The 11739-nt window shown below is 37.8% G+C and overlaps 3 protein-coding genes across 4 annotated transcripts; 1 reads left to right on the plus strand and 2 right to left on the minus strand.

The window, feature by feature from the left end:
- Position 1: 1 nt before the first annotated feature.
- proser3 (proline and serine rich 3) lies at positions 2 to 4690 on the plus strand. The gene is made up of 14 exons (XM_084943692.1): positions 2 to 190; positions 518 to 534; positions 611 to 719; positions 818 to 1089; positions 1260 to 1408; positions 1504 to 1607; positions 2081 to 2166; positions 2235 to 2368; positions 2466 to 2695; positions 2772 to 3274; positions 3374 to 3518; positions 3926 to 4097; positions 4348 to 4429; positions 4609 to 4690. The coding sequence occupies exons 1-14, from the start codon at positions 71 to 73 to the stop codon at positions 4658 to 4660; spliced, it is 2175 nt and encodes a 724-aa protein (XP_084799818.1). The 5' UTR covers positions 2 to 70; the 3' UTR covers positions 4661 to 4690.
- Positions 4691 to 5123: 433 nt separating this feature from the next.
- hspb6 (heat shock protein family B (small) member 6) lies at positions 5124 to 7962 on the minus strand. 2 transcript variants are annotated; one of them, XM_084943696.1, is made up of 4 exons: positions 6519 to 7962; positions 6265 to 6422; positions 5365 to 5487; positions 5124 to 5279 (listed from the first exon to the last, which is right to left on the minus strand). In XM_084943696.1, the coding sequence occupies exons 2-4, from the start codon at positions 6418 to 6420 to the stop codon at positions 5124 to 5126; spliced, it is 435 nt and encodes a 144-aa protein (XP_084799822.1). In that variant the 5' UTR covers positions 6421 to 6422; positions 6519 to 7962. The 2 variants fall into 2 exon arrangements, with proteins under 2 accessions (XP_084799822.1, XP_084799821.1); XM_084943695.1 differs by having other exon boundaries at positions 5124 to 5282.
- Positions 7963 to 8075: 113 nt separating this feature from the next.
- psenen (presenilin enhancer, gamma-secretase subunit) lies at positions 8076 to 10234 on the minus strand. The gene is made up of 4 exons (XM_084943698.1): positions 10116 to 10234; positions 9677 to 9754; positions 9371 to 9475; positions 8076 to 8649 (listed from the first exon to the last, which is right to left on the minus strand). The coding sequence occupies exons 2-4, from the start codon at positions 9735 to 9737 to the stop codon at positions 8510 to 8512; spliced, it is 306 nt and encodes a 101-aa protein (XP_084799824.1). The 5' UTR covers positions 9738 to 9754; positions 10116 to 10234; the 3' UTR covers positions 8076 to 8509.
- Positions 10235 to 11739: the final 1505 nt, after the last annotated feature.

Here is an 11739-nt window from a genome sequence, read left to right on the forward strand (position 1 = left end):
GACTTTCCTCTTCCGCGCGCTGCCAATTTCCTATTAGCTGATTGGTGCCTGTGCAAACCGGGCCGCCTATATGATTGGTCAAATGTTATATCAATCATTTTTAATTCGTTCCCTATTGGCTGTATGTCGTGTAGTAAATAACGTTCGGGATACACAACAAAAGCTCTCTTCCACTTTCATCGAGAATGTGGTGGGTTTGTAAAATAAACGCGAAGTTACTATGTTTTTAGTCAGAACGTTAAATTTGAATGATAAATAGATGTTCATAGAGCCTAACGGAGAAGCGTAATTTATATTCTTAAAGGGAATTTCTGGCATTTGAAGTAACTTTGTGTGTAGACAAGTAAACTCGGAAGAGTTTAGTAATGGGGGCATCGTCTTTTTGTTAGCTAAGTAACCCACTCAGATTAACACGTCAGTCCAGATATGATTTGGGGTTCACGAGGTAAACCAAGCCCACATTGAAACTGTGTGTGCTTTCTTGTGGTCGTTGTTGTCTCATCGGTCACCTCCAAAGGTTGCTATGAATTCCAGGTGAGGATCTAATGACACATTTTGTAGCACCCTAAACAGAAGAAGTTATAGTTAGTAATATGTGTTCTTCTTACAGTGGACCTGTGCTCACAAAGCAGAATCCCTTCCCACCAGCACCGAAAGTGAGGACGGCACACTACCACCCATCCAGCAACCAACCCCTTTCAAAGAAAGAGAAAAAAACTGTATGTTTTATTTTCAAAAACACTTAATATACTGCAAGAAAAACAGATTCTCATTGTGATATATATATATATATATATCCTTTTTGTTCTTCTTGCAGACACTAAGTCCTGTACGTTTAAACCAGCGATCCAGAACAAAGTTACATAATCTAAACCGAGAGAGCCAGCAGCTGTCTAAGAAGCATGACCGTTTTTCCTCCATTGATGGACAACCTGTTCTTAAAGAGTCCCAGGCCTCCACTGTCTTTGAATTCTCTTCTGATAGAAATACTGCCTCATCTGACATGGACGAACCCAAACAATCTGGAAAAATGGGGAATTCCAGTGTTTCCCAAGTTCAAGGATGCCAGGAGGATTCTTTGCTGGCAAAGTATGTTTTAATGCCTTCTGTAATTTTCTTAAACAGAACTAAAAAATAGTTTCACAGTGACAACGGGACAATTTTTCATGATTAGATGACAATGTCATAGTGACCTGGATTATTTTTATTTCATTTTGCATGTGACTTCTTGTAACTAAATCTGACCTTTGCTTTGTCAGATATGTAGAGCGTTTTCGCCATGGTCGGCCACAGAGTCGAGAGGAGCGCCATCAGGTGGCTTCTGCCAGTGGAGAAGAGCAGACACCTTTTTGGTGGATGTCACATTCATCTCTCAGCAGTTCAACACCAACTAAAACAACAGACGAAGGTGCACTATATTTACGGTCATTGGTGTATTTTATTCCCCATTACCAGCTGCTAAATTCTGTCGAATCTTTCTGTGTACTGCATTTCTCTGAAAAGATGTTATCCAACTTCTGAAAGAGGGCCAGGATGCTGCTCTTTATGATACATCTGCACAGCGTGACCATAACAGATCCCCTTCTCCCTACAGAGGATCCAATAGTGTGAGTTGTATTTATAAGCTAAGAAAAAATAAGCCATAATTTATCAATTTTTGTAGCAAATCTGCTTCTGTTTCTTGAAAAAAAAAGGCACCACCAGTTATTCAGTTTTTATTGTTTGTGTATGCCGTCACAGTGGATTATAGGGTTTACATTGTCCCTTGATTTACACCACACATGTCCAAAGTGCCTGGGATTCTGATTGTCTGCAGAAGCAACACTTTATTCCGACTAAGTTTGCATATAAACATTTCCATTTCAGCACCACACTCCATTTGGAAGTCTATGTGTTTATTAAATGCCTGGGAAGTCACCGTTTATGCAACCAGATTTGACACGTTGTTCAGCCTGCTAAGAACAAATGCATCACCCTTTTAATTAAAATCTTGCAAACGTGTTTATTTATTTATTTGGGAGGATTTATTTACACGGTATTGCAAGTCTTTATATGAAAAAACATGTTTTTTGTTTCCCAGCTTTTGTCCGACACATCCCACGGTGAATTTGATGACAGGGAGATCCTGCACCTTCAAGAAAAGGCCAGCAGACTTCTTCTGAGGGGGTATGAAAACTGTTGAGCAATATTAAAGATAAATGGCTTCAGTTGTAGTAACTTTTTTTTTCTAACAGTGAATGTTCTGTGAGTGATGGATCTGTCCCTGTCAGCTCAGAGGGGCTGGGATGCTCAGATTTCTCCTCTCCCATCAGTATAGATGAGCCAGTGAAGCAACCCTTGATTCCCAGTTTATTCAAAAATACTACTGGTAGGGGAAGAGTGTGGACTAGAATACCTTTTGTTATTTATAGACAGATTCTGTTTTGCGTGCTGCTGTGTTTTAAACTGTGTGTTAACATTTACAGCAAAGGCCAGCTCAGACTCAGCTCATGGTGTGTCCTTCCAAAAATCTGTCATGCCTTCTTTGGTGCCTCCTACCCGTCCAGAGGAAGACATATTGTTCCAGTGGCGTTTAAGGAGGAAAATGGAGCAAGCCAGAGAGAGGCCCCTGTCTTTGCAAGCCTCCAGTCCTCATGCATTTGGTTGGCAGTCCACGAGGTTAAGCTATCCCTCCATCAGTGAACAAGCTTACAAGGTTGGAATCAAACTGTTTGTTACATTATCCATATTCTTTGCACAAATTTACAGAATAACATTAATTTGCTCTTCAGGAACAGCAGGGTACCCAACCCCCTCAATTCTCACAAAGAGATACTCATTCACACATCACTGCTGCCCAGCCAGAAACCACTGAGGCCCAGAGGTTCTGTCCCCCAGCTCCAGGCCCTTCGCTATTCCCCACCATCAATGTTTCTGGTTCAGTCCCTCAGCCGCAGAGCATTGCCCATGTTCCTTCCCACATGCATTTTCTCTGTGACGTCTTGCCATGTCCCATCCAGTCATCTCATGCCAAAGTGCACCAGAGCATTTCACAAAGGTTAGACGAGTCACAAACCAAAGTTCTTCACAAAAAGACCCAAGTCCCTGAAAGCCTTGGAGAATTAACTCTTTGTGAACGCGTGTCACTCACTCTACCTGCGCCATCTGAGAGAGAGTGGCCTGATCACCAAAAAATGTCTGAGAAGAACAAGAAAAAGAAAATGGGGATGAAGCAATCAGAGGTAAATGGGAAGGAAGAAGCAGCACTCGCTAGACAGCAAAAGAAATCAGCAAGGTGAATTACTGAAACATAGGCACTGTTTAAAAGTCTTAGTGATAAAAAATATGTGTTTGATACCGTTAACATTTTGTGGGATTTATTCTTCACAAACAGGAATTCATTACATCAAAAGCTTCCCAAAAAGGTCACATCATGTAAAGAGCAGCAGCAACCAGAGAGAAGACAGGAGCTTCCCAGTGAAAGCTGTGCTGGTGATCATGAACCACCACCATCTCCTATCCGCAATGCATTAGGACAGGTAAACATGCAAATGTGCAGTTTTATTTCTTTATTTGAAGCCACAGAGGCTGTGTGCATATTTGGTCTTTTCTGTTTTTTCTCTTCTCCCACATTTGTGACATCTCTGCAGTATATTTGATAAAGTGAAAGAAAGCTGTATGTTTGTTCTCAGACTTTGGCAATTTATGATTGTTTACAAATCTTAATTAATCATTTTTAAAGGCCATCGACAGATCTGGTCTTTAGAAGTCTGCATGTGAAATATTTAAATAAAATAAACACAAGTTTTTATTGAATATAATTACAGGTCTACCTTCACTATGCATGTCCACACATCTTTTTTAGATGCCAAACTAGTCATAAGGTTCAGTGTGATCAAGGTAATTAATATGCATTAACTGGGGTGTTTTCATTTGACCTTAACAGGTAGTTTCAGAGGTACTGTTTCCTACGGTGGATTCCTCTTCTCCAAAAAAGATTCCTGTTTCATCTGATTCTCCTTCCTGCACCGTCTCTGCACCTTCACCACCGCCAATTCCTCCAAGCAATGCACTGAACTCTATGGAGGTCATTTCACAGCTGCTGCAAGAGGCCGAAGGTAAGCTTATGGTGGCAAAAGGCACCAGTCTTTAGCCCGTAAACAGCTGCGGTGATTACATAAATAGATGCTTTTTCCCATATTTTAACGTTTTAGTTCAAAAATCCTACAACTTTTTTTTGTTGGTGTATTTTTTTGTGTTATGGGAATTAACATAGAAAAAAACCTGTTATCTCAATCCTTTTTTTAAGCATAAGCTTATAATATTGTAGTATCTGTCCTCTCACTCAGATTAAACTTTTTGTTTTAGATTCGGATGAAAAAGAGTTTGGAGATGATCCTTTGTTACAAGTTCTTCGCAAACAGAGAAAATGGGTGAAGGAGCAGATCAGGTAAAACTGAATTAGATTATCACCATTACTGTAATGATTAGAATCCTTTCCTGTTTATATTTCTAGCATTAATTTTTTCTTATAATCTATTGGAATCAATTGACAGTCATGTAAATAGAGTCGATTGCCAGAAAAAGAATGATTTTTGTTGTTGTTGTTTTGTTTGTTTTTTTTGTTAGTGAGGTGGACTCCATCTTAAATGAATTCGTGGAAGAGCAACAAGTTACTTGAAGAACATCAAGAGACAGTTTGTGTAGTCACATTTATTTATTTTTTTATTTTATAAAGAAATAAAGTTAATTTATATTTTTGAGGACATTTTTCTACAATAAAGGTTGGAGATGTGTCTCGGTGGATTATTATTCACAACACTGTGCATGTACAAAAGTTGCACACAAAAAGCAGGAGTTGGAAATGCTAACAGAGAATATTTACAAAGTAGAGTGGTTACTTGAAACATTATGTAACATTGAGTACTAGCAGAGCAGTATATACAAACCTTGGAGTGCAGGGAACATTAGAACCGTGCCAGGAACAGAGCAGATGTGTGTTTTGGCACATACCAAGTTCTGCTGGGAGTGCAGGAGCTTGAAGTTATTGCCGTTTTTGTCAGTGTGACCATAAAGGCTTCCGCTGATTTATTTTTGTGTACGGTAAGGATGGCAGAGGTTTTAGTGTCATCTGTTAATGCAATTTAAGTAAGAGGTGTGTAGCTCTGAGTGTGCAGCATAGGTGCAGATATGATCAGGATCCCATCTGGAGAGACTGCCGACTCCAAAGCCATGGTGTCCACTCCTTTTGGAATGCGGTAGCGACGGTTAAACTGCCGTGTTGTAAATCCAGGACCGTCCTTCTAACATAAAAGAGATGAAAAGTGAGATGTGTAGCACAAAAATGGAGAAAAAATATATATCCATGTACCTCAGCATACCAACCTTTCTCTCTTCATGCTTTCCTTGCACTTCTACAAAGTCTCCTATGACTTTCACGATCAGGTCCTCTGGGTTGAAATGTTTCACATCTACTTGAACTGTAAATCCGCTGTCATCACAGGTCACCTAACAACAGGAGTCAACACTTCTGCATGATTAAACAAGACATAAAGTTCCTTACAGCAGCCTGCACTCAGTAGATATCCTTAACCATATTTCAGTGTGGGGAAACTGAAAACAGCTTTTCAATAAGATGTGGATCTGACTGAAAGCTCAGAAAAATGTAAAGGAGTCCTTTTTTTTCCCTTTTACTTTAAGCCAGGGGTTGTCAAACATGTGCAGGGGCCAGAATTGGCCTGACAAAGACTCCAGTCTGATCCGCTGAACTTCTTTTGAAAATGTGGAGGGGATACTTTTTTGTGTACTTTTACCTGTATTTTTGGTGGTTTAACAGCTTTTACTCCTGATAAATGCCTCCCCCATGGCCATTATTTCTGCACTAAAGTATTAAAAATAAATAAATCTATGAATAAGCAAAAAGTGTTACTATTACAGGACAGTCTGTGCAATGAGCAACCAGGACTCTTTCTGTAATTTTACACATTAAATTTTTACAATTTAAGAGCCTTGATGACAGATGTCTTACATTTACTACAGCAGGATTTCTTTATCAGATGTATTGTTTAAATTCTTTTTTTTTTTTTCTTATACTAAGATAAATCAGGGATATCTGCTGGTTAAACCTCTTTACATTGACAGAAAGGGGAGTTTCAAAGGTTTTACAACACAGCCTGACCTTAAGTGGGTATGTGGTTCACAGTGTAAAATGAGTTAAAATGAGAACCATGGACAATTTATACTAACATATGCTAGTATAAAATGTAAATAAATTAAGTGACCTACCTCTGCAGAGCTGGCATTATCAGTCTCTGGAATGATTAATTTTGGGGACCAATTATATTGTCCATAAGTCCCGTTGAGCCGTGGAATAAGAGGTGGTAAAACCTTCTCCCAGGGGATACCACCAGCTGGCATAGTGGGTGGCAGGATGAAGTCCATTTCTAGTAAGCACAAAGTTTGAAAAATCAAGAGCCGACTAAACAGCAGTTAAGCCTACAGCACCTGAGGCTACAAGACATAAAGCACTGAGCAGTTACCTTTGCTTAAATTCTCTGCACAACGAGTGGAAAGAAGAGCTCTAGTTACAGCGCTTGTGTTCTCTGTGCTTCTCTCCTCTCTCGCCTCTTGGCTCCTGGATGAGACTGACTTGTTGCGTGCTGCTTGTTTTATAGTGGAGTTGCATAATAAGTTGGGAATTCATCCTGGGACACCTTGCTTCTGTTATGTTCTGGACTGCGTACCCTTGGGTGTTCCGGCATGGTCACAGATAAATGTGTAGGCCTATTATTTTGAGAGTGACACAGCTGTTGCAGGCTTATTGTTAATTAACGTTGTTATTGGCCATTATCAAAGTTACAGCATGCAGCCTTTTTACACGGTCAGTGGCACCAACGCGGACTATTCATGTGTAATTATCAAAGCTGTTAAGAGCTGTATGCCTAAGGTTGGTTGTCAAGGAAGGTTTGTCCAAAAATAAATTCAAAAGACGACGTTAACCCTTGTTGGTTGACACCAGACGGACAGTGACAGCAGGGGCGTGCTAAACACATGCTACAGCACGTGTACTACCAGTAAACCACTGTCGTTCCCCATAGTTATGAGGTTTTTTAGACCTTTAGCAATGTAAACATCATAAAATACATTTAGATTGCATATTACTCAAGTTTTGGCTTATTTTTATTGACTGCCAGTAAAATTTTAGATTTCACTGTAAAATTTTAGTTTTAACTTAACTTTTAGCTCTACATAGTCAGTTCCCCAGTATATCTCTGACCTGTTGAAAGCTTGTTCTTCTTCCCAAACACTTAGGTCTTCAGGTCAGAGGTTGCTGTAGGTCACATGTACTAGTTTCAAAATTCGTGGTGATCGGGCTTTGCAGGCAGTGGCACAGAGGTTGTGGGATTCTCTTCCACCATCTGTACAGACTCCACTGACTCTTTTAAAAAGCAGCTGAAGACATTTCTATACAGACAATCTTTTAATGAACTTGTTGCTTTATGTTTTCATATTTTTTTTTTTTACATTATTATGTTATTTTTATTTCTGTTTTTTTAATGTGAAACAATTTTTATCTGTGAAAAGTGCTGAATAAATACATTTTACCTACTTACTAGTTCTTTTCAACCACTTCAGTCCTAATACATCTGATTTAATGAGTCAGTTTTATAAATGGACTGCCTGCTTTACTTAGTGTACCCTCTGTGTTAATGCTTTTTGTTTTTAGTGCAGTTCAGTGAAGCCAACTGTTATATATGGTTGCCACGTTTCCCCCTGTTAGCAGTGTCATTTAAGCTTGGACTGTGACTAAAATTGGCTCTCAATGTTATGACTCATAAAGGATGACAGGGAAGTGGAGACATTTGGAGGGCTTAACTTATTGGATTTCACAACAGGCGCCAGTGGTCGTCTGGGCTTTGGGAGATTTGGCATATGTAACAATGAGAGGTATATACATTCTATAAGGAGACAAAACAGTTCACTGATCACATATGACAAAAAAACAAAACGCAACTATACAGGTTTGTGCATTTAGTGGTATAACAATATTCTAACAACTTCCAAATTCAACTGAGTAAGATTGTAACTTGGCAGCATTGTGGACACTTTTTATTTATTCACACAGAAGTAAAAATAGTGCACAATCATACCATACCACAATAAACAGTTCAAAGACAAAAAAACAAAAACATTAGTGAGTTGTTCATTATCTTATCATTACAAAATTTCCATGATCATAAACATTGCCTATTTCAAAAGATGAATTACCCTTCTCTAAAGCCAAATAACTTACTCAAATGTCTTGGTGAGCACAGAAATGGTTTTGGGTCCTACACTGTTTATCTTGTGAAGATAGGTAACATTTATTCTTCCATTTAGTTGGATTTAGTTGACCAGAAACCAGGAAAACAACTGCCAAAAATCATTCACTGTTGTTCAGGGAGAAAATTTTTTTGGCCCATTACAGTGGATCATTAGTTTTACTGAAAAGACTAATCAGTTGAAATGAGAAAAAAAAAAAAAAACAACCTCAAGGGATACCTAGGGGAATGGTAAAGGAGAGGTAATCTCCCACCTCCCCCCACTCTGCTCTGAAGTGCTGGTATATGGTGATCCACGTGGTGAGCACTGCTACCCATAACAGTAACCCTAGCGCCGAACGCTTCACATCTAGACGGACAGACAGAAAAACAAGCAATAAAATTAGTTACTGTCCAACAGTGGTCAAAACAACACAGTACAGTATCAGGTTGGCTGCTTAAAGCATTGCTTTAAAAACAAACAATACGTACATGGTTATAGGGCAGTGTTTTTTAAAAAAAAAGTGGATAAAATCTTTCTCAAGTTCTTATCAGAAAATTAAAATTTAAGCCCAAATTATTCTATACAAGGCCACATTATCATAAGAATTATATTTGTATAATTTCCCCTCGTGGGACTAATAAAGGTATATCAATTCAATTCAATATAGCAAAAGTACTTACTATATTATTAAAAACTAATTTCTTTTTAAAATCCTTTTTTCCCCTTTTAGGTAAAAGATCATGTATATTGATGAATATAACTTCTGTAAAAAAAACAACCAGATCTAAAAAGTTACTTGGTCAACTTTTCCTACAAAAACAAACTATTTCATTTTCTCAAGCATTATGAAAAGTGCAGTATTACCCAAAAGTCTTTAAATAGGATGAAGACACACTTTGTAATGTGCAAGCATGTAAAATGAACATGGAATTCACACTGACAACCTTTGTCAATATCATATGTCATGACTGAATGTTTATTGAGGAAACAAATTGAATCCTACAAGAGTGACATCCAAAGAACAGCTACTGAGAAAAAACTACAAGACTGAATACTGAATACATTTTTAAAAGGTTCTGAAACTCACATGCTTTTATCTGTAGCTGTTCAGTGTAGGCTGGCTTTAAGAAGGCCTCCCGAAAAAACCAAACAACATTGACAAGCCACAGGAAGGGGAGAAACGCAAAGCCACCTGGAGAAATAAATAAAAATATTAGACAGAAATAATAATTTACTAACCACTGAAATATTTTTAGGCGAATTAGTTCAAAATTTTGCCTTAACTGAAAAAAAAGACTCACAGCCAGTGGAACTATCCTAGAATAAACAAAACAGGAATAGGAGGTACAACTGTATAAAAAAGGAACATGAGGATTAATATTAATACTCTCACCTAGATAATATTTTCGGCAAAGGCTGAGCTTCTCCTCATTGGGCAGTCGCTCCAGGTTCATAGTGATATTGTACGTTCCTGCACACAGAAAGAAAACAAAACAGATTACAGTGCTGGACTAGCTCTGTCCAGCATCCTTTATTTTGACAAATAAAGCGATGCTTGTTATACAGACATTTAAAACACGCTCTTCCGCTGATTCTGAGACGATAATAAATCCGCTTTTTATTGCTTGACCGCTGAGCTAGTTCCTCAGATGACTGAAAAATTCACCTCAGGCTAAAGTTAGCAATCGTTAGCTTAGCAACGTAACATAAAGGCGTCACAAAATCGCTTGCTGTAAGTGTCCAGACTAACTCTCCAGATTGGGTAAATGTCGTTATATAGTGTTTCCAAAATAATGAATATCGTACATTAAGGTAATAATGTAATATCTTACCTTGTCGTTTCACAGCCAAAAGTTAAAGAAAAACAAAACAATCAACACTTCCTCCTCCTTCTTCTTCAGAAGCGCTAGCTTCTTCTTCTTCGAAGGCTAACGCCAAGACTGAGGTGTTTCAGCGCCACCTACTAGGCTGTGCATCAGATTGCAGATTCTACAATCACAGAATTTGAGACTGCTCCCATCCCACAAAGAACCTGTAGACCGTAAAAAAACATTTTCTACGGTCACTGGTACCGATAGAAACACCTTCCATTATTATTATTATTATTAATATTTCTCTACATTTTGTTTACTAGTCCCGTGTCCCTTTAAAAAAAAAATCAACAACTCAGAGTACTGCAGTGCCACTATTAGTACCCCTTGCAGTAAACTGGGAAATGAACAGGCGCTCAATTCAAGAGTATCTGTTCCAGTGTATCCTTCTCTTGACATTTTCCAATTTGCCCTGCATTATGTTTTCTTTATTCTGAGCACTGTTGGTGCTTTTGCTCCCATTTTAAAAAGTGCCACCTCTACACTGTCCTGTTTAAGTGACTAGTTTAGCCCCAGTGTCTGCCATTTCAGAAAAATAACACTGACAATCCTTTTCTTCAAAATATAAGTATAAAATTGAAATAGAAAAAGGGAGAAAGTATAAGATATTAAGAAGAGAAAATAGATACTCAAATACAAATTTATCACAGAAACAAAATTGGGCTGATGTCAAAATAAGTAAAAAATGATCAAATAATGCAATTCATTTTACAGCCTTCTTATCATTTGCAAGTTTTAACAACTTACTCAAGAGTTTAATTTCATTCAGCTCTCTGTTTGTGCATGGGTTGGATGTAAAATACCTACTTTTGGGAATAGTAATACAAAATAAAAAACAAAAAATATAGCCCTGATAACGGAACTAACCAACCTTTAACCTTTTTTAAAACTCTGATGTTACCTGAATATTTGCATAATATATATTATTATTATTATATTATTATATCATATTCCTTACCCTGATCAACCAGGTCCTCTTATATATGGCATGATCTGCAACTCCGTTAATTAATTCCTAATTAACAATAAATAAACTAAGTGAATGAAGGTTTAAACACCTTCATCGTTAGCCTTTCATTATCGCAATAAGGATTCATACTGCCACCTAGTGTTTGACTATGTGTATAGTCAAGAATACTGGTAGATGTAACGCATTTAATTATCAAAACATTCATTTGAGTTATGCAGCCTTAACGCAGTTCTCCTTCAATTAAATTTCATTTCAGTGCTACCTTTGTCAATACTGTTAAATGAAGCGATTAAAAAAGACGGTCACTGCTCTAATAAATGAACACGAAACTCACAATATTGTGCTAAGTTGCCATCTCTGCTTTGAAGATGATCTTGAACGCTGTTAGGTTCCATTTAATTATCCCAATTGTCTTGAAACGCAAAAAGACACAACATTTGACCATTTTTTGAGATTTAATTATTTTTTATGTTTTAATAGTATATACAGCTAAGCAACCTTTAAATTTTAAACCATAGCCAGTTGTGTCAAATAACAATTTGACGTACAACCGCACATGTACACGTCACTTTCCCCTCGCTAAGTGGGAAAATAAACTCAATTTCCCGTGCAGCA

The sequence above is a fragment of the Perissodus microlepis genome, chromosome 11 (genome assembly GCF_051167445.1).
Source record: "Perissodus microlepis isolate ML-2025 ecotype Zambia chromosome 11, ASM5116744v1, whole genome shotgun sequence".
NCBI lineage: Eukaryota > Metazoa > Chordata > Actinopteri > Cichliformes > Cichlidae > Perissodus > Perissodus microlepis.